The 26,028-nt window shown below is 40.5% G+C and overlaps 1 protein-coding gene across 1 annotated transcript; it reads left to right on the plus strand.

Moving 5' to 3' along the window:
- The first annotated feature begins 566 nt into the window (after positions 1 to 566).
- ERGIC2 (ERGIC and golgi 2) lies at positions 567 to 21,650 on the plus strand. Its single transcript, XM_084205836.1, has 14 exons — positions 567 to 740; positions 2,897 to 3,042; positions 5,791 to 5,899; positions 7,397 to 7,443; positions 8,456 to 8,526; positions 9,094 to 9,134; positions 9,844 to 9,945; positions 11,320 to 11,415; positions 12,191 to 12,246; positions 13,207 to 13,305; positions 14,406 to 14,503; positions 17,816 to 17,978; positions 18,805 to 18,884; positions 19,672 to 21,650. Exons 2-14 carry the CDS (start codon positions 2,937 to 2,939, stop codon positions 19,735 to 19,737), a joined length of 1,134 nt encoding a protein of 377 aa, XP_084061962.1. The 5' UTR covers positions 567 to 740; positions 2,897 to 2,936; the 3' UTR covers positions 19,738 to 21,650.
- The last annotated feature ends 4,378 nt before the right edge of the window (positions 21,651 to 26,028 follow it).

Here is a 26,028-nt window from a genome sequence, read left to right on the forward strand (position 1 = left end):
GTTAATTCCACTAGCACAGGGAAAATAACTGAGATTTTGGGTAGATGTGAGCCCTCTTAATTTTTCCACTTCAAGTCTGAAGACTGGCTTGTGGGCTTAAAATCTTTCCTTCCCCACTGTTATAGGTCACTGTCTTAAAGCCTTTTTCTTCTTAATCCAAGATGCTGCCCCTTTCCAAACGCTGCCTGCTTCTATATCCACAGTGGCCAAACCAGTATTAACACTGCAAGCCGCGTGTCAGCCCTTAATCAGTTTGCTTTGGAAGGTACATGTCATCCATCGCGTTAAAAGATCACTAAGTACCTCGCACGGTCACGGATGCTCCGGAGCAGCACATCGGAGTGGCACTGCCATGCCCGGGAGCCCACGCGCCTGCGGGACCGGCTGCTGGGCTGTGCAGGGAGCCCTGCGAGCGGCGCGGGGCCGCACTCCCTGCGGCTCCGGAGGCTCCGCTCCCCGGTACGGCCCGCCCCCGCCGTGTCCATGCGCGCCTGCTCCGGCTCGTCCCGGGCCGCGGCGGCCGGCGCATGCCCGGGGGCTGCGAGCATGCGCGCAGGGGCGGGCGGGGCGCTCCGCCGCTCCCGTCGGCCCGCGGCTCCCGCCGGGCGTCGGCGGCGGAGCGAGCCCGCCCCGGCCGGCGGTGCCATGCTCAGCGGGGCGGGCGCCGGGCAGCGCGTTGTGGCTCGTCTCCCCCGTCTGGCCTCGCCCGCGGCGCTGCGCAGCGGCGGCAGAAGCGAGAGGTAGGGGAGGGCGGGGGCGCGGCCTGTCCCGTCCCGCGGGCTGCCCCGTCCCGCGGCTGCCCGGTGCGTGGCGGCGGTGGGGAGCGCCCGCGGCCCGCACAGGTGTGCGGGCTCCGAGCTGGCGGCCGGGGCCTCCCTCGGCGTGGGAAGCTGGGCCCGAGCCCCCGGCAGGGGGTTCAGGCGTGGGTCCGCTCCGCGCCCGTGGGAGCGGGTGTTGGGACGCGCCGCAGCGGCTTCGCTGCCTAGTTGTCTGGGGAAGAGAAAACTGCCCGAGCCCCTCAGCTGGGACGGAGTTGCCCTGGCTTCGAGCGGGCCTCTGGTCTTGAGTGGCATTTGTGCTGTGCTTTGTCCCTTATTTATCGTGAATAATAATACTTATGCTGTTTCTTAACGCAATTGGCTCTTGGATTCATAATCGGTTACTTTCATAGCGATGGACTCCATATTGCTGGTGTGTCTGTAGTACATGTGTGGAGATGGGCAGGGGGAAGGCATCAGGTCTCCATCTGGGTTTGTAGCTGAAAGTGAGTCTGTGTGGGATTAAAAAAACCAATGAACAGATTGCATATTTCTATCTGGATTACAAAAATCCACATACTTACTGATGCAGTGTGATTTAGAAAGCTTTTTAGTAAAGTGCTCTCAAATTCCCTGTGTTTATCTTTTGCCTCTTTACGGTGTGCTCATACACATGCGATAGCGGGGAAGATATGCAGAAGATGAAAGGGTGCTATGTTGGCTTCCTTGCTATATGTGTAGGATAACAGGCAAGCCCCACTGGTGTTTCCTCTGTGCTAAATCATGTTATGACTTCAGTTGTGTCCAAGCAGCTGCTTTGCCTAATCTGTGCTTCCTGATTATTTTTTTAACGCTGTATAACTAAAAGCCTGTTCCAGCACTTATCTTCTCTGCCCACTCCTGTTGGGGTTTCTTTGAATCCTGTGCAACACACACGGTACCATTTTGTTGATCTCTGCAGCCTGACCAAGTGCAGAGTCTGTGTCTGAAGTTAATTTGTGTAATGAGAAAGTTGAAGGCATAGATGATTTTTCTTGTGTGAACTTTCATTTCCAGTAGAGCCTATTGCTTTGTTATTACAAGGTGCAAAGCCTGCTCAGCACCAGGAAGGGGCAGAGCAGGGAGTAAATCTTGAGTAATTTCACTAGGACATGCCAGAGACTTGATGTTCTCTTGAAACAGGGTAGATGAGTTCACAGGTTTTTCTACAAGATGATGGTGAGAGCTGTCTCACTGTGTCGGCAGTGTAGTTTAGCTTGCCCACCTTATAGTGTTTAAATAAGGATGACATATTCTCAGTAGATGCATGATGGTTTTCATAGCTTCAGCAATTCAGGGTGAAGTTCAGCAGTTCCCCAGAAGAAAAACAACAGTGTCAACTTGTTAAAACTTGCAGTGTATTGGCAGGACCAGGCTGTGAGCATATTGCATGATTTGGAAATGGTTTGAGACAGTATTTCCAGGCCAAGCTGCTTTTCTCAGCATCTTGCTGCTTAACATGACTCCAAGCAGAGATCATATCATGTACAGACATTTTTCTGAAGGATGGAGTTAGGATTTGATCCTCGACTTGCTTTGGGAAGTATTTTTATAGAGGAAAAAAAAGTGGTCATTTTATGATCATAATATTCTACACTTGTAAAAATGTGAAATGCACCTTTTTTTTCCTTTAAGATATAATTTGTGCCCACATTGGCCAAATGTAGGAGCCCAGAGCTGTCTGACATCCTCTGAAGTTTATGCAGCCTGTTAGATATTTCCTCCTAAGTCACTGACTTCTCAGTGCACTCTCAGGTCTGTTTAGCAGATTTACTTCTGGACTGAGTTTGATTTTTTTTTTAAAACTTAAAATGTGATATATATCTATGTGATATATACTACCAATAAGAACTTAATTGAGAAAGAAATTATTATTAATTAAATGGTGGATGTGCTGGATGTGGCTGGACTGTAAGCAGCAGTGTCCAGGCCAATCTTAACAATTTTCTTGAAGTCAGAGTGACCATCCAGTTGTCCAGCATGTATTTCTTGAAAACATATTTCTGGGGTTTGAATTGCCTTATTATTGCTTATGTTAAAGCCAGTCAGTTTGAGCAATCTTGCTTGTGTCTTTTAATCACAATTTTTTCTCACATTAGAGGGGGTATATGAAGGAGGAGGTGGAGGAGTGTGCTGAAGATGAGGCGACTGAATCGGAAGAAGACCTTGAATTTGATGAAAGAATTGGATGCCTTTCCAAAGGTTCCTGAAAGCTATGTGGAGACTTCGGCCAGCGGAGGCACAGGTAGGCCTTGTTGAGATGCTGATACTGATAGAAACTTCAGCATGAGGAAGACAGGCATCTCTGTTCACTTGAACTAGCCAAAATTGGTTTCTTGAATGCTTTGGTGGACTGACTGAGCTCATCCCTTCAAGTAAAGACATAGTATCTTATGCAAGCTGATGCATCCATCTGTTCATCCAATCTCTCTGAAGGGAGATTTTTGTATAAAGCTGGTGAGACTGAACCCAATGTAAAAGTTAGAAATAAAAACTTCTAACCAGTTGCAACTGGAAGTGCACTGTGCCAAGGCTGTAATAAAACTTTCTCATTTGTTGTCTCACCAAGCTCTTTTCTTGGTGTCAGGTTTCTGCGTGAGACTGAGTGAGCATGACCTGAAATGATGGTGGGATTCAACACTATGCTTTTGTAAAAGTAGAATAATATTCTCCAGAGACAGATAAGTTTAGCATCAGGATGAAGAGCAGTTTTCGAAAGCTTTTCTCTTGAAGGTGTACTAGATTTTAAGAGTAAGGAAAGCCCTTTGAAGAACTAAACACTTTAATCCAGGACTTGAGCTTGTACTTTGCCTGTTTGTCACTTGAGCATCTCTGAAAAAGCTGAAACTGTAAAAAAGACCTTTCTTTATGTATCTGATCATAAATTTAAATTGAACTGAGTTAGAAGTAGCTTGATTTGAAAATAGTGACTTCATCTCTTGGACTATTGGAATTATTTGCAGATAGGAAACTGATAGCACTTAGAAGTGGAGGACAAAAATCTCTCTTGTGTGTGATTGTGCCTGAAACTCAGTTGAATAAAAAAGTTGAGGAAGCAATTGCAACCCACAGATAAGCCTTTGAAGTTGTTATGCCTCTTATAGTGTAGAAGGAAATATCAGAAGGTTCTATATTACTTTGCTGTTTCCTCAAGTGCACTGTTAATAATTAAAGGACTATTGTATATTAAATAATGTCTAAGAAGTATTTAAATAATTCTTTGTTAATGTCAGTCCCAGTTCCTGAGGAAACAAGTATATTGTTTCTATGTTGTAATTTGGATAAAAACACCAAATGCTTAAAGAATCCTTTTATGTAGTACAGCACCATCCTTCATGAGACCTTTGCTTTGGTGAATGGTGCCTTAAGGATTTCTCAGCCCCAAAAGTTACTTTAACATCTTTGGTTTTATCCCAGTAACCTTATAAATGACAATATAGGATTGTCTTTTTCTGTGCTATTGTGAAATCTGAGTGTAGTATTCCTGTTTAATTCAGGATTAAAGTGTCAGGCTTGCTTTCTTTAGATAGGGATCTAAAACATACCAAGACTCTATTCTCAGACTTTCACGGCCTTCAAATCCATTGCTGAAGGAGTACTGGTCTCTCAAACAGGCTGAGACTCCAGGTCTGGGGCTGGGAGACCCTTCAGGAAAGAAAATTCTGCAAGACTTTCTTTTCCTGTTCAGATCCACACATAAATTTGCTCAGAATTATCCAGACAACAGCTGTGGCTCTTACTGTGTTTCTGTGGCTCTGGATAGCTGATATGGCTCCAGCTGTCCTATTGTTGCACAGCCAGGGTGAGCCTGGCCTACTGGTTCCAGAAGGAAATTGAGAGCCAGAATAATTAACTGATTAGTGCAGTTGACATGAAGGGTTTGGTGTGTGTATTGTTACATAGTGCCAGCTGAAAGCTGGAACTGGAAACATTGCTGATCGATACAACAGCCAATGGCTTCTTTCCTGATCCCCAAGGACAGGGCCTTTATTCTCTGCTCCCACCTCTGGCTTGGGGACCACTGTGTAGGGAGTTGAAGCCTATCAACAATGGGCTTGTTTTTTCTCTAGTTGCCCTTCGCAGGTTCCATAGAGATATTCCGCAGAACGTAAATGAAAACACCTACAGTGCCAATAAGCTGTACAGATTGCTACTATGCTCCATAGCTGAAGTGTTTTCAAGCTTATAAAAGCCATGATTTAATAAAAGGGGCATAGCAGGTGCTTCTGTGCATCTATTACTGTGTTTCTGACTGTGCAGCAGGGTGATCTTCCCCTTGCACTTACAACTTTGCAAATGTGATGAGTAGGCTGCCTTGGAGATAAGTGAAGCACATGTACCACTAAAATACACCAATTAGTTTTCATTCTAAAAATAATTTCAAGTTCTTCACTCATTGGTGGAATGAATAGCTTGTTGCCAGAGAGAGACTTTGTTTGAAATATTGGGGTGGGAGTAATGACTATGCTGCTATACACAAGTAATATAATGCATCTTATTTCTGTTGTCTGCCAGCTTATTGAATCTAAAACCTGATATAAAAAAATTGTTATAAAAACTTAACTTGTAGACAAGTGGAGGAATTTTAAGATGTACTACCTTCTTCTTTCATGTTGGAAGTTAGGACTGAGTTTCCCTAGACCATCCCTGAGAGTGATTTGTGTGTGCTTTATATGTGGAGGACAATCTAGCCTGTTCTTAGATTTTCCATACAGGGATTTCACAGCCTCCTAATCATTCCAGTATTTGACTGTACTTTAAAAGTACTTTCTTGATGCAAAGGTAGGACTTAATCTTTTCCACTCCTGTCTGAAAACAAATACTATCATGATGAAGATAACTTTCTAAGAGCAGGTTTTGGATTTTTAAATCAAAGATAGCAGTGTTTTACTGGTAATGCTCAACTTCTGGAATTGTTAGAATTTTGCTCTGCTTATGTTTCTGAATAATATTTCTCACAGTCTGAATTTCTACCTTTTTTTCCTCTGACCAGTTTCTCTGATAGCATTTACAACGATAGCTTTCCTGACTATAATGGAGTTCATGGTGTACCGGGACACATGGATGAAATATGAATATGAAGTAGACAAGGATTTTACTAGGTAAGATTATTTTTTATAATTCTTTTTAAAATGTTAGTTGCCTGCATTTCAGGAAAAATAGATTTAAAATGTTCATGTGACTTGAAAGCAATTCATAATTGAAATTGCAAATTAAATACTGCAGGGATTTGATTTTTCATGTGTTGATTGTTTTGGGGCTTTTTCTTCTATGTAGTATATAAATAAGATAAATTGAGATTTCTGAAATGAAGAAGTCAAAATAGTATAGGTTTGTTATTGAAGGAGCTCCCTTAGGAGTTACTTGGTAACAATTCAGAGAACACAGTGAGATGTAACTCTGCATCAGGGAGGTAAACCCACCCCCTGTGGCTGGAGGCTTTCTCCAGTTCATGTGGTTAGTAGGTTGCCATTGTACTTTGTGCTGCTGGAGGTGAGCCTGAAGCACTTAGAACTCTGACGGCGTTATCTAGAGGTTGCTTCTAATTTCGTCTCCAGATACAGCCCCCCTGAAGATGTGTTTGCTCTTTGTTTCGTGTGCCTGTCAGGACTTGTTTGCCTTTCTTCCAGGGCTTGTTTGCCTTTCTTCCAGGGTTCCACTCAGTAGTCCCTGTGAAGTTAATGCAGATTTTGTGCCCTGAACACCTTTAAATATTATGTGTCTGTGTCATGGTTTGACTCTGGCACCCACGAACTGAACTGACTGAAACTGAGCTGAAATAACCTTAACAGCTGTTTGGGTAGTTGCTGTGGTAACAGGCTAAAGATACATATATTAATTGGATGTCTGGTACATCAGAAATAAAGAAGGTTTCTGTAATGAAAAACAAAAAAGGAAAAATTTGAAGGAGCTGCATCAAAAACTCAAATGTTAGTAACTCCATTCAGACAGCTGGGATTTCACATTTAGGTCTTTGCTAAAGTAGGTTATATCCCAAGTGAAGCCATCACGTGGGAAGGGTAGTCTAACAGTTAAGAGACTGTTACCTGTTTTGGGGTATGTCCTACTACAGATTTCGTAGTTTCATTGTGGGCTAATCACTCTGCCTGTGGTTCTTCACAGTTTGAGCCAATGGAGACTGGTATAATTTTAACTGCTTTTCTCCTCTCTACTGACCCTGTCTGACCCAAGTTGAGCCAGTGTTGAATCCCTTGCTTATGTGATTTGCTTGAGGTCAGCTAAGTCCTGGAAGAAGCTCCCTGAGAACAGAATCCTGTGACTGTAGTGAGGGAGTTTATTCCTTATAGTTTAAATTACTTTTGTGAAACTAACATGAAAACCAACAGGAAATACCCAGAATATTGGGGAATGCCACACACTCAGACTTTTGGTGCGATGGAGGTTATCTCTTTAAGTCACAAGTGCTTTAAGGTGCTCTAAAAATCCATGTTGCCTCACCCAAATTTTAAACAGCTTTATATTTATTAGTATAAATTTTGGTACTTTTTACTGTATTGCTGCAAGTAGTCTGAGATTTTTTTCTTGATATTTGTACTCAATGTTACTTAATGTATTTTTGCCTTTTTTTTTCTTTCCAGTAAATTAAGGATCAATATTGATATTACAGTTGCCATGAGGTGTCAGTGTAAGTATTCCATCAATGAAAGTTTTTAAACACTTTAAATTCTCTTCAGAGAGCACACTTGCTCACAATATAGTTGGATATTGTTCAGAGTATTTTACTAGTGTCATTTCTTCTGATCTTAATGCCATGTAGTGATCTTGATGGCATATGACTAATTGAAGAAATGTAAGAAATGTAAAGAAGAATATCTTTGCCATCTCATTCTTCTCTTGCAGAGCCTTGCTTTGTCTGTTAGCAGGAACAGGATCTGTTGTTCAGTCTCTCATTAGCTGAAAAATTCTAAAAGCTCATTGTGAGACACAAATCAGCAGCAGAAATTTATAATGATTTCTATTTATTTATGAACTTGAGATATATTAAGCTGGTCTGCTGTTCAGCAGCACTGAAACCATCACGTAATTTCATCCTGCTAGTGAACATAAGAGGGATGCCTTCCTTATTAAAGGCAATAGTCAGTGTTATTCTGACATAATTCAGGTAATGAACTTAAATTGTGTTCAGTCTTGCTTGTCCTGGACTGAGAGAAGAGAAAATACTACTTCTACCAGGAACGCAAGTAAATCTTTAGGATGCACTTTTGTTGCCTAGCTTAAACCTTGCATTAATTTTAATTATAAACCTTGCATTAATATTAATTAGTGTAATTAGCATTAATTGTATGTCAGTGGGTTTTTTTGTTATTTTTTGCAAATTAACTTTTATCCTCTGATTTGACTAGTCTTGGTCTCTGTTCAGTGCTTGTAAAGCAGGAGAGAATATTTATGCATAGCAGATCCTCGAAAGCTTGTATGTGTAGTTCATACAACTTCTCTGTAGGTGCTGTCAGTGAGAAAATACTGCAGATATGAAGAGGTTTTGGTCAATGTCCATCAGCTGATACTGAAGGTTGAATAGGTTGAAGGAACAATAACATATGCTGAAGTTTATCACTGTGAAACTTCATTTCAACTTGAATTTTTTTTGCTTGTCCTTGATCGTCTGTATGACTTCATATTCTCCCTGTTTAAAATAGATGTGGGGGCTGATGTTCTGGATTTAGCAGAAACAATGGTTGCCTCTGCAGATGGGTTAATCTATGAACCAGTAAGTTGATTCTGACCTTTTTATTTAAAAATTGAATTCCTCTTGGTGCAAAGCATTACTGGGCTAGTTAGCTTGCTTGTGTTTTTTTTTTCCTCCACCAACGTCTTGGAGGAACGTTCCGTAGTTGATCTCTGTTGGCCATAGCTTCTAGGTACATTTGAGCATTAATTGCAATTGAATTTACTGAGTACATTTGTGTTAACCAATATTTGAATTTGAACTTGGTGAACAGATGTTACTAGTGATCCTGTAATGCTGATGAAGGATAGCAAGACTGGTGGCTTGTCTCTGGTGCTTCATATGGGATGAACCTAGAAATATGCAATCTGAACCTGGACCCTTGTCTTTCAAAGATTGTTCCTTTGCAATTCTGGGTGGGAAGGGACAGAATTTTTTATACTTGAGCACAAAATGTGTTATTTAAACTGCAAAGTCCTTTCATAAACTATTCTGTGGTACCTAGTGTGAAATTGATTATAGCTCTGTACCCACACTGTAATTCTCTTCTGGGTTTCATGGAAGGGTTACATTCTGTGTGTTTGATTAGATGTGTTATTTTTGTTTCAGGTACCATTTGAGCTCACACCACAACAGAAAGAATTGCAAAGGTAAAGCACTGATAGGCATGTTTATGGTTTGTATTATTTGTACTGGAAGTGACTTTGAAGTACACCAGAAGTACATGACACAGCTCTGTCTTGAGTCTAATAGCTCCCGCTTGTAATTTAAGAATGCAAACCTGCAAAAAGATACTAAGTTACTTTGCTTTCCTCATCATTTAAGATCCCTATTATGGAAAAAGAAGATTGGCTTAGGACTTAGTTGTTCAATGGGATCATGTAGCTGCAAGCCAAGATGTATGGACTCGCTCAGCTTCTGTTTCCAAATGAATGTAATAGCACAAGTTAAAATCATGGAATCAAATGTGTAAAATTTATCTAAATGTCAAGGCCGAACCATTGTAACAAATTGGCACTTTCTTGCAAAAACAAATTAATTATTTCCTATAACTTAATTGACAGTGTTTATCACTTTAATATCTTGGTATTGTGTGTACCCACTATAGTGATAATCTTGTAATAGTACTGAAGCTTATTTGGGTGTCTGCCTAGTTTTAGTATTTTGGTAAAACACTGCTCTGAACACCTGAGCTTTAAATTCTGTATAAAATACTATTCCCAAAGTTTAATATAATGCTTTATTACTGTAGTAAATTTTGCTAAGTTCCTGACTTGCAACCTGCAATTGAAGGCAGTGATGAATTGTGAAGCTATATTTTGTTTTACTGTTGATTTTACACTTGTCTCTAATCTTTAGGATGCTGCAACTAATTCAGAGTAGGCTGCAGGAAGAACACTCTCTTCAAGATGTGATATTCAAAAGTGCATTTAAAAGTGCTTCTACAGCACTGCCACCACGGTAAGAAAAACTGGAATTTTGTGAAATTGTGAAATTATTGCCCTTTCCTCCAACCCTGTGAATTAGACTTAAGGTTTTATTGTGGTTATTATTCCACCCTACCCCCAGAAGACAAGGTTGTAAGAAAAGATCTCGCTGCTTTTTAATGAATTTTAAAATAGTGTACATGATACTTGCTTTGGAGAACTGTTGTTTTATGAAAACCTCTGGGGTTTCCAAACTGGAGAAGTGTTCCAGATTTTGTGTGTGGGCTTACATGTACAGATATAGACATGAGCAAATATATGCACACACCTTTTTATTCCATGTGGTTTGATGCCTCCTTCTTAATGGGAATTAGTAATGCCACAGCAATACTAAACAAGAGTCTTTTTTTAAAACTACCTTTCTGTCCACAGCTTTTAAAAGTAGTGCTGCTATTACCTGTGTCATAATGCTTCATAAATTTAAAAGAATCAATCTTTGAGTACACATATGTTTTGTTAATTAATTCCTGTCTCTAAGATAACACTTTTAAGATTGTGTGGAGAAAACTTGCTGTTTGCACTTAATTCTAGCTACTCAGAAATGTTAAGAGATTAGTGCATAAAATGTTTGGTCTGCTGAATCTAGATGCTATGTGATTTTACTTTTCCCCCCCCAAGGGAAAAACACTTTCTACATAAAAGCTGAAATTCTCTCTGCTTAGAAACAGCACTAAACAAAAAAATACTGAATAAAACAAAGCCAACACCAAAGCTGCCATACACACTTCCTGTGTTGTAATCTCCCTTCTGAGGATCAAATGTGTTCCTCCTTCCTAAGGCAAGCCTGAAGATGGCTCAAAAAAATCTTTTTTTCTTATTTGCTTGATGTCTTTAGATTAATTAAATCCTTCTGTGCCTTTGTGTTGCTTGTTAGTGCAGTATTCGAAATGGTATTTATGCTTGAGATGTGTTTAAAAAAAGTTGGTTTTCATCTCCCTCTAAAGAGCAGATTTGGAAATAGATTTTGTGGTGTGGACATCACAACATGAGTAAGGAGTGGAAGCTTTTGTAAAGAATGAAGTTGAAAGCTCTTCTTGCTACAGTGCTGTTCATGTGACCAAAACGTATTTGGTTCTGTTTATTGTAGCATTAAAAATAAGGCTTTAAAATAAGCATTAAAAGGCCAGATCTCCAAATACAAGTATGAATGAAAGCTCATTGATTTCATCAAACTGACCTTTACTAGTTTCCCTCCCTTCCACCATCTCTGCTATAATTCCAGAAGAATGCAATAAGGACAGGTAGATGACAATGCTGTGTCTTTTTTAGAGGTCTAACTGTACTGCTGTTATTTCTGCAAGACAGTGGATATTTTCAAGTACTTTCAATGTTGTTTTTATTTAAACAGGGAAGATAATTCATTACAGTCTCCAGATGCATGCAGAATTCATGGTCATCTCTATGTCAATAAAGTGGCAGGGAACTTTCACATAACTGTGGGCAAGTATGTTCTGTGCAATTCCTGAAAATAAAAAAAATCCCTTAACTTCTACATTCTATATAGTGCATGTATGTATATGTGTGTGTGCTTTTATGCTTCAGTTAATGACTGGGTTTTATTGACTTTTCTGTACTCATGCTTGGTATTTTTTCCTATGTAATACCTATTCTTGCACTGCTAATTTTCTTCATAAATTCTTCATAATGCAGTGCAGTGCATTGTTGCATGTAGTGTAGTCATTACGAATTTCAGTGTTTTATAGGATGGAAACTCTTGAAATGCTTTGTCAGAGAGCAAATACAAAGTGAACAAATATGAACAAATACGGTCAAACTTTTGTTAGTCACTTGAGCAGTTCTGCAGCTTTTCCTATCATAGGACTTGGTGACTCTTCCAGAAGTGTAGTGATTTGATGAGTTCTTGATTTTCTAAAAATGCAAGACAGTAGTTTTGTGTAAGAGGGTTTTGGTGAGTCCAAGATTCCTGACCTTACTGTTCAGTCTGTCTGTAATTGACAATAATAAAAATGTAATATTTAGGTTTTATATAGATATATGCAATAGATATCAGTCTTTAAAACATACATACATATATCTATATCTAGATATCTTTTAATATATATGTATGTATGTTAAATATACCTAAGCCATATATATGTTATATTATACATATGAGAATATGTACATATTTTATAAAGTATTTATTAAAATAGAGGAGGAAAAGCAATTTTTCTACATAGTCCTCTGTGGATTCATAAAACATTTGTTGCTTTCTTTAGGGCAATACCACACCCTCGAGGCCATGCACACTTGGCAGCCCTTGTAAGCCATGAGTGTAAGTTCCTTCTGTCATCTCCATACCAACATGATTTATTTCAGTCAGAGTGCTGCCTCCTAGTTCATGTTAGGTTGCTGTTTTAAAGATGTTCTAGCTGTGCAATTGCACTGCAAAAACAAAGTAAAGAATATTCTTTGCAATGATCTGAGTCTGTAACAATTTGCTTTGCATACATTTAACACTATTGGGATTATCTTTAGGTTGCTTCTATAGTACTGATAACACTGGACACTCAGATGTACTTTGATGATACATAGATAGTATATGAAATTCCTGTATTTCAGTCCAAGCTACCTCTTTCCTCGAAGACCTTTTTAAAAGGTTAACAATTTCTAAACTTTTTCCTTAGAAACTTAATTTTTGGATTATGAATCTAGATATTAAATGTGTTTTGCTGTCTTATTTAATGTGAAGCGAAGGTGACTTACTGTGAAAAATTAACTTGACTAAACCAGTTACAGTTGGTTAAGCCTCCAAATGTCTGGCCATGAATTTATGTTAACACAACTTTATTAATTTTATGCATCTTAAGTACCAGCCAAATAGGCAGTGTAGTGACTTGGCAGCTGCCTTATACTTCCTCTGTACATTTGATTTACTAAACTTTTATATTTTTGGTGCAATTGCTTACAAGAACGTGAACTGTAGAATAATGGAAGTATTTGGCCAACTAGAAATTCTCAGTTATAAAATTATAACTCTGTTCAGCTCCACTGTTGATTCAAGTATAGTTGCAATTTGGTTTAGAAGCTCTTTTCTAGAAAAATTTAACTTTTTTGCTAAGTATTTTGGATTTGAGTTTTCTTTGAAGTGTGGGTAGATCCAATGATGTATACAGTGTTTTTTTGTAAATGCATTAATTAGAATATTTCAGTGTTGGAAAATGGGTGCATCTTTTTCTCTAAGTACAGAATCTCATAGTTTAAAAATGCTTAATTTCTCTATATTGTCTTTCAGCCTATAACTTCTCCCATAGAATAGATCATTTGTCATTTGGAGAGCTTATTCCAGGAATTATTAATCCCTTGGATGGAACAGAAAAAATTGCATCAGATCGTAAGTGTTGTGTGTTTTAAAAAAATCTTGTTTTGTTGAGTTTCCCAATAGTTACATTTAAAGTATTATCATTTCTCATAAATGTTGTGATTGACAAGCAGCATGTCAGGCTAAATTTGGTAGTGAGCAATGCCCTGTTTAGTTACCTACATGACATCTTAAATGTCATTTCTTTCTAATACTTGAACTGCTGTTCTGTGCTGTTTCCTTGAAGATGATTTATGTTTTTTCCCAGGTTTGTTATGTTGAAGTTACACTATGTCTGGCCATATTGCAGCAGTATGTTACAGTGGAGAATCATAGATCTGATTGTTGCCATGATGGGGAAAAAATAAGCCTGATTTGGTTTAAAAAATAGCTCCAGAGTCTTGGTTTGTCCCTTCCAAAGTGTGTTTTGTGATGAAACATGATGGGTTTGTGTAGCACTTTGTTTCCTCATGTATAAATAAAGGACCGTAGTAACCTACTTCATCCCACCACTGGCATTCCCTGTGAGAGTGAAGTCCAGAACCTTCTACAGCCACTGTTGTCTCAAAGCTAATCAGTTCCTTGGCTCTTACAGCCAGAATGGTTTAGTGTAGCTGACATGCATTGCTTCAGTCTATTTGTGTTAATTCCCTTAGGGAATTGCAGAAAGAGCAAATGGATGAGCATGCTGATGGCTCTAGAATGGAGAGAAAATATTTAACCACGTTAGAACGGCTTCCAGCAATGTAGATACAATTCAATGGCCAAAATCTATTCAGACCACTTTGAGATTTGTATATATCATGAAACATGTGACAGTGTGAAACTTGTTGTAGAGCCCTGGAAAACACTACTTGTGTGTTTCATTTGAAGCTTTGAGTGGCGTGACCTTAGTGAGTCTTTTCATTACATGGAAAAAAAGTAAATTTCTGAGTTTAAATATGTCTTTTCCATGGAAACTAGCTTTGTGCAGATGGTGCTGAAGCAGTTTTGGCAGTGCTGGCATTCCTTGAAGAATGTCCCTAGTGCAAATGGCTTAGCTGATTTATTATTTCTATGATTTATTTGTGAATATCTCAGATGGCCTTTGACTCTATTCCTGATTCAACAGTCTAAGATTTTTTTTCTTCTAGACAATCAGATGTTCCAATATTTTATCACAGTTGTGCCAACCAAACTCCATACATACAAAATTTCAGCAGAAACTCATCAATTTTCAGTGACAGAAAGGGTAAGTAGAAGAAAGATAAAAAATCTAAAAGTGATTGTTCATAACAAAAGTTCAAACATAGTACCATGGTTTTGAAAAGTACTCTAGCAGGAAGAGACTGTTTGTAGAACATTCTAATACACTAGATTCATCTGTAAATCATACAGTGGTAATGGTAGAAAAAATAAATATATATGCTTGTTGACACATGCAAACTACTTCTAATAATGTTTTGTGTCTATAAATCTGGAGTCTGATATTAGAATTAATGATAGATGGCAATTTCCACTTCACTGGAATAGTGGTAGTGGTGAAATCCTCCAAATTGTAGGTCTGTAACCTAGAGTGTAGGTTAATTCACCTTTAGCTTTTTATCCATGTGGGAAGCCAACAAACATGCAGCTTCCTTGAATATCCTGAACTTGGTTGTGGAGCATAAGAAACAGAAACAGGTAGTTTGTATGAAAAACTGATCACACAGTAAGTGTCTCAGCTGTCTTGTTTAACCTTTGTTGAACCACCAAATTTAATTACTCTCAAGACTAGAGAGCTTCCACTTCTGGGTTTTGAGAGGCTTTTAATTCTGAATCCATAACAAGGGTAGTTAATGCAGCATTGTATATATCATAAAGTACTAATTTAAAGACTGCTGTGAATAGGAAAAAAGCCTTGCATGAACTGGCTAGATGTCTGATTTTCAGATACTGAACTGTGTTTTCATGTTTTATTCAAAAGCCAAAGGAAAAAAAATTTTGTGAAAAGTTAATTAAAAATGACAGATAAAGTGAGAGGTGAGAAGAGAGCCTTGGGCTGAAAGAAAATGTGGGTATTAGTAGGATGGAAATTAACTGTATTTACAGCTTGTGATGCTCTCCAATAATTTTTTATTTCCTCAAAATTCCGTGTTATGCTTCTGAAAAATACTGAAGTAGGGGAAGTAGGATAGAGGCGATGTCTCAGTGTTCAACTTCAGACATGCAGGCCACTGAGGGGAAAGGTTGCTCCAGAACTCATGAAAACTGGACTAAGGAGAGAATGAAAAGGAATTTCATCATGCAATATACTCCCACCTCCTGCTGGTTTAGCAATATGCTTTGTGTTTTCTCTGCACAATCTGCAACACCTAAGGCATCCCTTAGACTTCTCTAAGCCAGTCAACAGCTTGTCTTATTGTTCCTTTTTTTTCATCTTGTATTCAGTTTTTTTCTCTTCCTGTGTAACAGTGGTTCTTTCAATTAACTGTCCAGTCCAAGTTAGCTCTTCAGTTTTTAGTGGGGATGTATTTTTATAAAAATTGCTACAACCACGCATTATTTTGGAGAAGATCCTGTAAGTCATGGAGATAAAGTGTCCATTAGTACTTGTTTGCTCTTGCTGCCTCAGTAGGCAACCCTGTTGCTTCCAAAGCTTATTTGTGTTTACTCTTAGGGAACCAAATACTTCTGTTAGATGAGCTGAGAAAGGTTACTAAGAAGAATAATTCACTGAACACCTTAGTGCACTTATTTTGAAAGTGTAGGCACATATGCAGACATGGAAAAAGGTGGTCAGACAGCCATGGCTCAAACTGAAATGCATTGAGGTTTAATTACCAGTGTTGGGCACATGGGGAAGCAGAGTTTGAGAAGTGTGGGCTGAATCTTCTCCACTATTCTTGATGGTTGAGGTACTGTAGTTATTTATGTTAAAAAGATTTAATTCTAGCAATGCTTCACTGAGCTATGTGATGCAAGGTTAGTAATTTTAGAAAGACTTTTAGAAGTTAAATCTTCAGCAGTAGAAGCTGGAAGCAGATCAAAATGGTTTGCAGAAAAAAAATTATGTTTCTTTTAAGGGTGGAGTTTTGTATGTTCTATTTAACTTCATATTCTTTTCCCACCACTTGACCTCAAAAGACCAGTAAGGCTTAGGGAAATAACAGAGGAAAAACAAACAAAAGTACAGTTTTGTGCTTTGCCAGTGGCAAGATTCTGTTTAACTACCTTTAGTCTTCTCTTCCTTTTTAGTATGACTGATCATCCATCTCCAAATGCTGACAGTTGTCATGCTTTGAAATATGGAAAGCGTTTCCTACTGGTCTGTTTTATTTAACTATTGCAAAGTTTATGGGAACTGTTATCATTACTGATACATTATTTTGGCATCCTTTTAATTTTGGTGTGGTAGCATAAAAAGCAATATGGTTTTTGACAATGTTAGCTAACTGAAGAAGTTGCTTAACCTGCAATTTCCAAAGTGGTATTTTGCTTTTTATTTTGTACCATATTTATGTGTTTTTTGAGCACAAACTGTTAAATATACAGAGAAATGAAGCTATGATATATTGCCTTTCTGCTCAGTCCTTTTTATCTTGTCTTTTTGGTTCTTACTTGCTTAGGCATGGCTGAGTTTGTCTTCAGTCCCTTATGTTCTTTTCTGCTGTCCTTACGTATTTTCAGCCAGACTTACCTGGCACTGCATGTATCAGCACCTTTCACTATCAATAAAACAGACAGCAGACTTTTGAAAGAAGCTTGTGTTGAGGTGTGTTCTGTCCTGAAACCTTTTTTAAAAAGTAGGTATTTATAGCAGCCACACTCTCCTCCTTGGTGTCTTTTGGTTTGAGAATTTGGCAAATGAAAAGAAACTAGAAATTTCTCAGATTAGGACTGAGGTGCTGGGCAGTCATAGTGAGTTTGGGGTATTTATTTATTTATTTATTTATGGAGGTGTATTTCTTGCTGTGTGACTGTTGTCTGATATGATGTAATTGACAAAAAGTTTGAAAAGAGGCTTTTGCCAAGAAAGGTTGGACCAAGTGTTCCTCAAGGTGCCTTCCAACCTGGTATTCTATGATTTATTTAAATCCTCTGGGGATTCTGTCATTGCTAAGGCTGTTGAATAAAGTAAATCTCATCAAGGCCTCACACTGAGTTAAGTGATTCATAGTGGCTGATAAAGTAGGAAGAGCTGTGGCAAGTATTACACCAGTGCACTCCCCTGAGTTCACAGGCTAGGCCAGGAATGTGGCATTATTCTCATAGGTACCAACACCAATCCAGTTATAAAAATCCTGTTTAAAGGACTATGTGAGCAAGTCTTGAGAAAATAGTACCAAAGCACAATAGTGAATATTGATATGCAGCACAGCAGACCAGTGACCAGGAAAGTAAATTTTTAGTTCATGATGTTTGACTTTTAGAAGGTACTGATCAAAGTGTCCTTGATATTCTCCAGTCTTCTGTTCATTCCTAACTCTGATTAAATAACTCACTGTCATCCCATCTTGTAACACTGATTTTCTTGTGACTAATAACAAGTGTGACTAACAAGTGTTTCTGTCTTTTCTTTCAGGAAAGAGTAATTAACCATGCAGCTGGCAGCCATGGGGTGTCAGGAATATTCATGAAATACGACATCAGTTCACTTATGGTGACGGTGACAGAAGAACACATGCCTTTTTGGCAGTTCTTAGTGAGGCTCTGTGGCATTATTGGGGGAATTTTTTCAACTACAGGTGATTATCAGTGCCTTCCTTCTTAAATTCTACTGCCTTTTTTTTTATCGTGGTGATTGCTATGGATGAGTTACAGGGAGTCCTATTAATAGGTTTAAGACAAAGTGCTTGTTTGTGTGCATTGAAATGTGCCATGAATGCTGCTCAGTTTTGGTGTCCCAATATGGCATTTCTGGTGTTGTGAGGGCCTGTTGTTTCCTTTTTGGTAACTATAGCAAAATTAATTTACTCCTGGAAGAGCAAGGCTATATCTGTCTATATATATATAGATATCTATGTATATGTGTGTACACACACACACACACTGATATTCTGTGTATTTCCTATTGTTGGGATCCAGTAATTAAATCCGTGACAAAAGTTGAGATAAAATTTCCATCTGAAGTAATTGGAAGATTTTCCTTGTCAATGGATTTACTTCATCAAAGAAAGTGAACTAAGACAATTCACTTACTGGTCAAGACACAACAGGGAGTTTGGATTACGAGTTATTTCTTTCCTTGGCTCTAATTGGAAGAGAGCTCAGTAAAGAGGCTTCAAGCTAAGAGCTGCTTTCAAAGTAGATATTTCTGTCCCACACAATATATTTTCACCCATGAAAGCTGGCAAAGGGAATTACATTTACTTGGTAGCTTTGCTTTCTTGATGCATTTCTGACTGTTAGAATTTTGCCCTGCCCTGCTTTTGATATATCCGTTCTTCAAATTAATTTCTCAGTGTTTTGTGTATGGGTTTACTGCACTGTGTCCTATCTAAGTATGGTACATAGCTTTCTTGCAATGCTTCCATAAATACTTGTTTGTTTAAATCTTGTTTGATGTTGCAGGAATTTTACATGGCTTTGGAAGATTTGTAGCAGAAATTATTTTTTGCCGTTTCAGACTGGGCTCTTACAGATCCACATCGGTAAGGACAACTTTCTCTAAGTATTTCTCTAAGTTATAGAGCTGAGGATGGATGATAAGGACAGCTTTGGGACTTGGTCCCAGTAGAATTTAAGATATTTACAACAGACCCTCCCCTTGACATTCATATTAGCAGAGATTCAACATCTTTTAAAAATAGCTGGAAAACTTAAAATGTAAGGAAGTAGAGTTCTCTAACAAACTGAATTAATGCAGCTGAGTCTCTTTAGATGTCTTACATTCCCTTCACTGTCTTTACTATATTCTTTTTATTTTCATATTGCTCCAAAAATTACATGTTTCCCAGGTCTGGTCAGTCTCCCTGTCCTGGTTTTGGTTTTACATCTCCTTTTGCTTGGTCTGCACACTGAAGAAGAGGCACTGTGTGCTGGAGGGGTTCGGTGGTGCTCCTTATTGCTCTGCAGGCTACTGCCAAGCTGTGTGAAAGAGCTGAGCCTTCACCTTTCCCTTCTTTAGGCAATAAGAGAATTGCTTCTCTAGCAACTACTTGATTTTACATTACTTTTATTTTTCCCATTTAAGCCTGTAGATACCTTTGAGACTTCTGCCTTTCTCTCAAATTTGGCTGAAGTTTGCCAGCTGGCAAGGTTATGTGAGAGAGGAGAGAGGAAAGAAGGCAACCAAATTTGTATAATATTTCTGTGAGAGGCCGGGTAAAAGGGATCCAGGAAATGTGCAAGGATAAAGAAATGCGTGCTTTTGAGGAGGGAGGGTTGAGATTCTGTTTCTGGTCAAGCCATTAATAACACCTTCTTTTCTTTCACCAGGTTCCCCTTCCTGATGGCCACACAAGCAACCACTTACCTCTAATTACAGACAATAATACACATTAGCCTCCTGAGAGAATTTTTTTCTTCCTGCCTGATACAGACTTTTTTATAATAAAGAAAACATTGTGCAATATCCCGAGACAGTGCTGATGGGCAGCAAAAATTGGAGCCTTTACAAAAAAAAAAAAACTCCAACAAAACAATTTGTGTAATTTCTGTCTTTGAGTGCACATGGAGACATAGGAAATTGTGAGACCAGTGAGGTGGATGATCTTCTGGAGAGCGAAGGAGTGTTGCTGCCAATACAGTATTCGTGGTCGAGCTGAACGTCTTTGTGGTGGCTGCCCGTGACCACTGAAGCATCTCAGTGATGCCTGGGAAGGCTGCAGGCCCCAAGGAGAAAAGAGTTCAAGTGGGATGTGTGGAAGGGCTGGTAGCAGCCACAGAGGGACAGTAACAGAGCTGGAGTTTCTCTTAAGTGTGCAAATGAGGGGTTGGCTTTTCTTGTTTTTTTATAATGCCGGGGCTGAGGGCTAAGATGTCTTTTACACATCTGGGGAGCGATCCTAGAAAATCCTGAAGAAGATAGAACAAGAGAGTAAGTAAGGTGGAGCCCAAGCTGTGATGTTGGGCACAACCATTGCCTTTGTGCAGCCCCACCATTCCTTAGTGGAAGAAACATGGAGCAGAGGAGTTCTTCTGTGTTTTCACACAGCCACTGTGCCAGCAGTGAGTGTCACTTCTGGCATTGGTGCAGAAGCACCCAAGGACTCCAAGAATGTGCTCCAGCCTGGACAGCTTTTGGACTTGGAATAAGAAGCCCTTTAAGTAAGGCATTTGACTGTGGTCTTGATAGAAGCCAAGACTCCCTAGTAAAAAAGTCAGGAAATCTTTGTATGCCTCTTTCTTGGTAAAGAAATTGCTCTGATGGAATCTTTGTTGTAGCTGTGCTGCTCATGTGGGAGCCATGGGAGCATCCACATCCTGGAAATGGAGAGGGGAAGGGAGAAGGGGACAAGAAGCTGGCAGTTCAGGCTGGTTGGGAAGTCTGCTAGGCCAGGCACGGGGGTGTGGAGCTGGTAGTAGGTGACTTCAGGGAATCTGAATCATATTGCTGCAGACAGGTGAGGAGACAGGATCTGCAGAACTAATCCTTGCTGTTCGTTAAGGTTTTTGTAAATTAAATGGAGAGAGCAATATTGTAAATAGGCTACTGAGAAAGAATGTTATTAATGCAAATGGTGCTTTGGGAAATGGAACATCATGTTACTGCTGAACTACTGGTGTACACCTGTGGTTGAACAGTTACTCCACCAGTGTAAAAAATTATTAATATGATTCCTTCTCAGTAAAACTGATTTAATAATATGTTAGAAGATGATGCTGATCCTGGCCTTACTCACCATGGAATTAATATTTTAATTAAGAGGACTAATTACAGAAAAATAAAAAACTCTGTGGAATTGTCAGATTTTGCTGACTTTCATTAATGTACTTTCTAGGACACTTGGACTTTGTTGATTAGCATGGTGTTAATAACACAGCTGATTTGCTATGCAAAGTGAAGGGCTTCCTAAAAAGAAATGAAATAGTAAATAAAATGTGGGAAATAAGGAAAGATTGTTGAATTTGGCTATTGAGAAAAAAGTTCAAGGAAGCTGGGTCCTTGGGGATGACAGCCAGGTTTGAGGTTTTCTCTTTTGTGCTTTGTTTTTTAACATTGATTAATCAAACTCCAGCAGCTTGAGAAGCTCTTTGGTTCACGTTTCTTTTTGGGATTTCCTTCTGAGGTTTCTTTCCTGCTTTTGCTGAGACTGGTTCTGCTTTGGGCTTTTCCTAACACTTGTTTCTTATCTGCCTGGAACAGACTGTACTGGTGGGAGAGACTGATCTCCATTGACTTTCTGTAGCAGAACTTTAAATGTTTTCTATTCTCACATAAAAGAGCAAAGCAGCTTGATGTGTCTTAAATCCTTGTGTGGCATATTCATGTTGTTTTATCTAAAAAAAGCTTGTGTGAGGGCTGGTTGCTAATGGAAGAAAATTTATGATCAGATGTGAGGTACTGTGTTGCAAAGTGAATGCAGGATCAGTTTGACCCTGTGCTTTTTGCTCTCTCTCCACAGCAAATTTGGTAGTTGGAGCAGTACTGCTGACTCTGGTACCATGTATTGTCAGCACCTTAACCAGCATGTGCAGCAAAGTCCTGAAGAAAATAATATAATAGTTTATTGCAGGGACTTTCTTTTGGGTAACATTTATTTGCATTATGCAAAAGTGAGTGTAGGATGAAAAAAATGGGAGGAATGAGTGTCCCAAGGGAAACAGAAGCCCAGAGGTTGATGTGATGTGTATTTTCTGAAAGGGGGTAACAGATAAAAATACCCTTTTTGGGGTTAGGAAAGATGGTCAAAATTATGGATTTTTATCCTTTGCTCCTACACAGTGGTGAGGAGAGAGAGCCCAGGGGAGGACAGTTTTAACCTTTATCAGGTGTGTTTGCAGCACACCATTTGCACACCGGTGTCCGTCTGGCCAACAACTCTTCCTCTCTCCCAGCCAGTGTGGTTTAGGTTGTGTCCTGCTGCTGCCCTGCTCCCCCAGGGAGAGGCTGTTAGCAGAGCCCTGTCACCGTGCCTGCCTCTCAGACCTGGAGTGCTGTGCCTGGGAGGGGTGTCCCCTCAGTGCACCCCAGTATTGTAGGAAGCTGTGCCAGACCCAAGGGGTGGGCAGGGGATGGGAACAGATTTTGCTCCAGTGACAGTTTTATGGCTCAAGGGGAAGCACCAGTCTGGGTTTTTAACAGAACAGACCAACTTTGGCCACCTCACCTGCAAGCCAGCACCACACAGCATTGACAAGACGTTACCATAAAATCTCTGAATTACGACAATACTTCTTGGGTGTGGAAGTATCTTGGCAAAAGGTTTCTGACTAGAGAAAGGAAAAGGCAAGACTGTAGCCATCTCTGGCACTGCAGGAGTCCCTCAGTAAGGGCTTGCTAGCCCTTATGGTACAGCAGAAGGTGGGTTGAGATTTCAGTGTGCAGGGAGGCTGTTGGGGGCAGGTACTGGCTCTGTGGACAAGTCAGCAAAAGCAAACAGGCAGGGCAGAGGCAGACTGTGATCCAAACCTGCAGCTGTGAGAGAGAACATCAGGGGGGAAATCAATTGTGAGCTGAGAGAAGGGGTAAATTAATGTAAATTAATGTAACTTATAATAATAATAGTGCTTCTAGGTGAGTGTGCTGTGCTCTTGAGTTGTGTATGAGGGGCTGCAGTGGGTGTGGGTGGGCAGTGTGATGGGGAGGCTGTGGGAGTCAGGCTGGCATGGATGCCGCTGTACTTACGGCTGCCATCTTTCTTACCACCTTTGTTTTGTGCATTGGTGCCTACTGCAGCCACAAGAACACAGTGAAGTGGGGATAGGAATGGAAATTTCTCTACATCAGGCTCTTTTCATTCTTTTCCCTGACTTTTCTAGCAGATGTTCTGGAACTCTTGCTAGTAGAGAAATGGGGAGGAAATGAATGTCTGTCTGTAGCTGGAAAGGGATTTGGTTAAGAGATGTAGCAGGCATTTTTTAAAAAAGCAAACCCAACCTGCTTTCCCCTGAAATTCTCATCCTAGATACAGGGAAGTAATTTGAAAGAAAATTCACCTCTTTCCCTCTCAAAAGCTCTGTGGTGAGCAGGTATGGGGCTCAGCCTTTCTCTGCAGCTGCTGGCTCTTGGGATGGTCCATGGCAGTACAGGGACATGTGCTGATGGAATCAGTCTGCATAGAACTGAGCAATGACCTTCCTTCCTGCCCTGCGCAGGATCTTTCTAAGCTTTTCAGGGACTGATGTGACAAACCAAGCCCTAAGTAGAGGGCGTAGTTGCTTAGGAAGGGTCAGAGGCTGATTGTATTTGGTGTGTAAATGCAGCTGTGATTAACTGAACAGACAAAACCAAGGTCAGGGAGGCAGCTGTTGCCTTGTCCTTTTGCTGTTGAGTTCTCTGTGAGAGGATCTGTTGCTAAGGATGTCTTGTGTAAGGATGCAGTGACACTGAAGCAGGAGGAGGTCACATCTCCAGTGGCACTGATGATACTAAAGCTCTTTGCTCCCTGTTTCTTCAGAGGCAGCCAAATGCTGCAGCTTTCTTCTGGGAAGATGAGAAAGGAGAACAGCTAATTTGGGGATACTTGCTTGCCTTTTTTAAAAGGTGCCCCTGAAGCTGGGGTTTATTTGCACCTTCCTTACTCAGATTGGTGCAAAGATAAAGACATTCTTGTAAAGACATTATTTTTCTGCTAATGCTCAGTGAATGCAAATTGTGTCTGATATTTGGCCTTGGCAGTGAACCTGCTGGTTAGAGAAAATGTCCTTGCTTGCAATATAAGGTTAATGTTCAGCAGTTAATGCTTCAAGGAGCCTTAAGTGACTTTGCCTACTGCCTTTTGTGCACTGGCAAGGGTTTGACAGTGCAGGTCTGTCCACCATCTGTCCTTCCACGCAGTGCTTGCTAGAGCACTGGCATGCCTTTGACCTGACTTAGATAAAAGCATGTGAAATACTTCATATTTTCTGCCATAGTTTAGCATCATTTCCAAAGCATTTCTGGTTGCTGCTGGCTCAGGAGATAGGCAGCATCACCTTTCCCTGCCTTCCAGAGGAGTTTTGTAAGAGCTGGTACATGAATTAATCAAAACATCAATCTTCAAGGCTGGGCAGTATAGCCTTCCCTGGGTGAGAGCTGAAGGCATGCTTGGAAAACATATGTCTCTGTGGGGCTTCCACTTACCAAAATTGAAGCAAAATCTCATTGTGGCTTGGTTTGTGGGTTTTTTTGTTATGCTCTGCATGAAGAAATATGCAGAGTTGCAGGACCAGTAACTTTATTTGTGAAAGAATGAAACAAAGACTGGTTTGGGGTCAGGAGGACCCTGGTGTGGTCTGGGTACAGGAGGCCATGGCAAACAGCTGCTGGCCAGGCTGGCCAGCAAAGCAGATTTCAGACTCTTTCAGTGGGACCAGTTGCTCTGCAGCAGCTGCTTCTGAGTCCCTGCAGAGCCCAGGTGGTTTTGTCTCTTGCTGGGTTTAACTGTAATAGCCACAAAAATAGAACTGAAAGGGTTTGGCGTTGTTGGGTTTTACCCTTGAAAATTTTCCTGTAATTACAAGGTGAGAGTGTATTTTGCCATGAGATTGTCTAGTTGTAGAATGTTCAGCACGTAGGACTATTTTGGAAAAGAAAAAAAAAAGCAGAGGGAGCTGAGTTTTGACTCATGGATTACATTTGAAAATTACTGTTTATCAAAGCATAATTCCCTGGCTGGTGGTTATTAAATGTGACTGTGAACAACAGTGGCATTTAAACTGAGCAGGGCCACTGCACAGGGCAGGGTGGCCCCAGCCTTTGGCTCTGCATGCATCGGGTGCTGCTGTTGCTGTGCTTCAGCCGGTAGTGTGGGCTCTAGTGGGACCTTCCTTGAAGTCTAGAAATTCACTTTGCAAATTTTGAACTTCACTGGAATAATAGGAAGCTCATTAAACCTTCACTTACGCATATGTGGTTTAACAGCATCCTTTGAGTTTCACTTGAACCTGATGGTGCTTGACTAATGCAAAGGAGTAGTCACTGTAGCAGTCTCTGGAGGCTTGTGGAGAGAGAAAATACTTTTTACATGGCCAGCATCACCTCAGGGGGAATGGACTGGCTTTCAGTCCTCCACCAGCAGCACCTGAACCCACCCTCTGCGTGGCAAACTGCAGCCTCTGCTGCTGCTCATCCAATGCCTCATAGCTTTGAGACGTCCTGCAGCTTTTAAAAAATATTTATTTCTTGTGATCTCTGAGGATACTGGTTTGAAGCTGTCATTTCTGGGCCTCAGCCTTAGCTCAGTTTATTTAAACCCAAATGCAGAGCCCAGGCGCCTGGCAGATGGCGGCGGGGGTGGATGTTTCTTGTAACTCCACAGAAAACAGATGTTTTCAAGGCAACTGCAGAGGTGTCGTGGCAAGAAAAAGCAGAAGTGAGACTCTCCGACTTTACACTGGTGTATTTATAGTGAAAAGTGCCAGCTGTTTCAGTGGGTCACTCTCCATGGCCCGTCGCAGCTCGCTGTGTGCTCAGGGCACGATGGCGCTGTGCGGGCCGGGCTCTGCCGGGACCCCGAGCAGGGGAGGAGGCGGCGGTGCTGCAGCCGTGTGACCCCGTGAGCTGCGCCACCGCTCCCGGTCACTGCGTGCGGCTGATGGGGGCCTCTCCCTCCCTGCTGTGTGAGCCTGTGGCTCATCCTTCGCTTAAAAAGGGAGCTTGCCGTGAAGGGCTGTGTCCCCTTTGCAGCCCGCTTAAACAGCTCTGCAGAG

The sequence above is a fragment of the Fringilla coelebs genome (assembly GCF_963513975.1).
Source record: "Fringilla coelebs genome assembly, chromosome: 5".
Classification (NCBI taxonomy): Eukaryota; Metazoa; Chordata; class Aves; order Passeriformes; family Fringillidae; genus Fringilla; species Fringilla coelebs.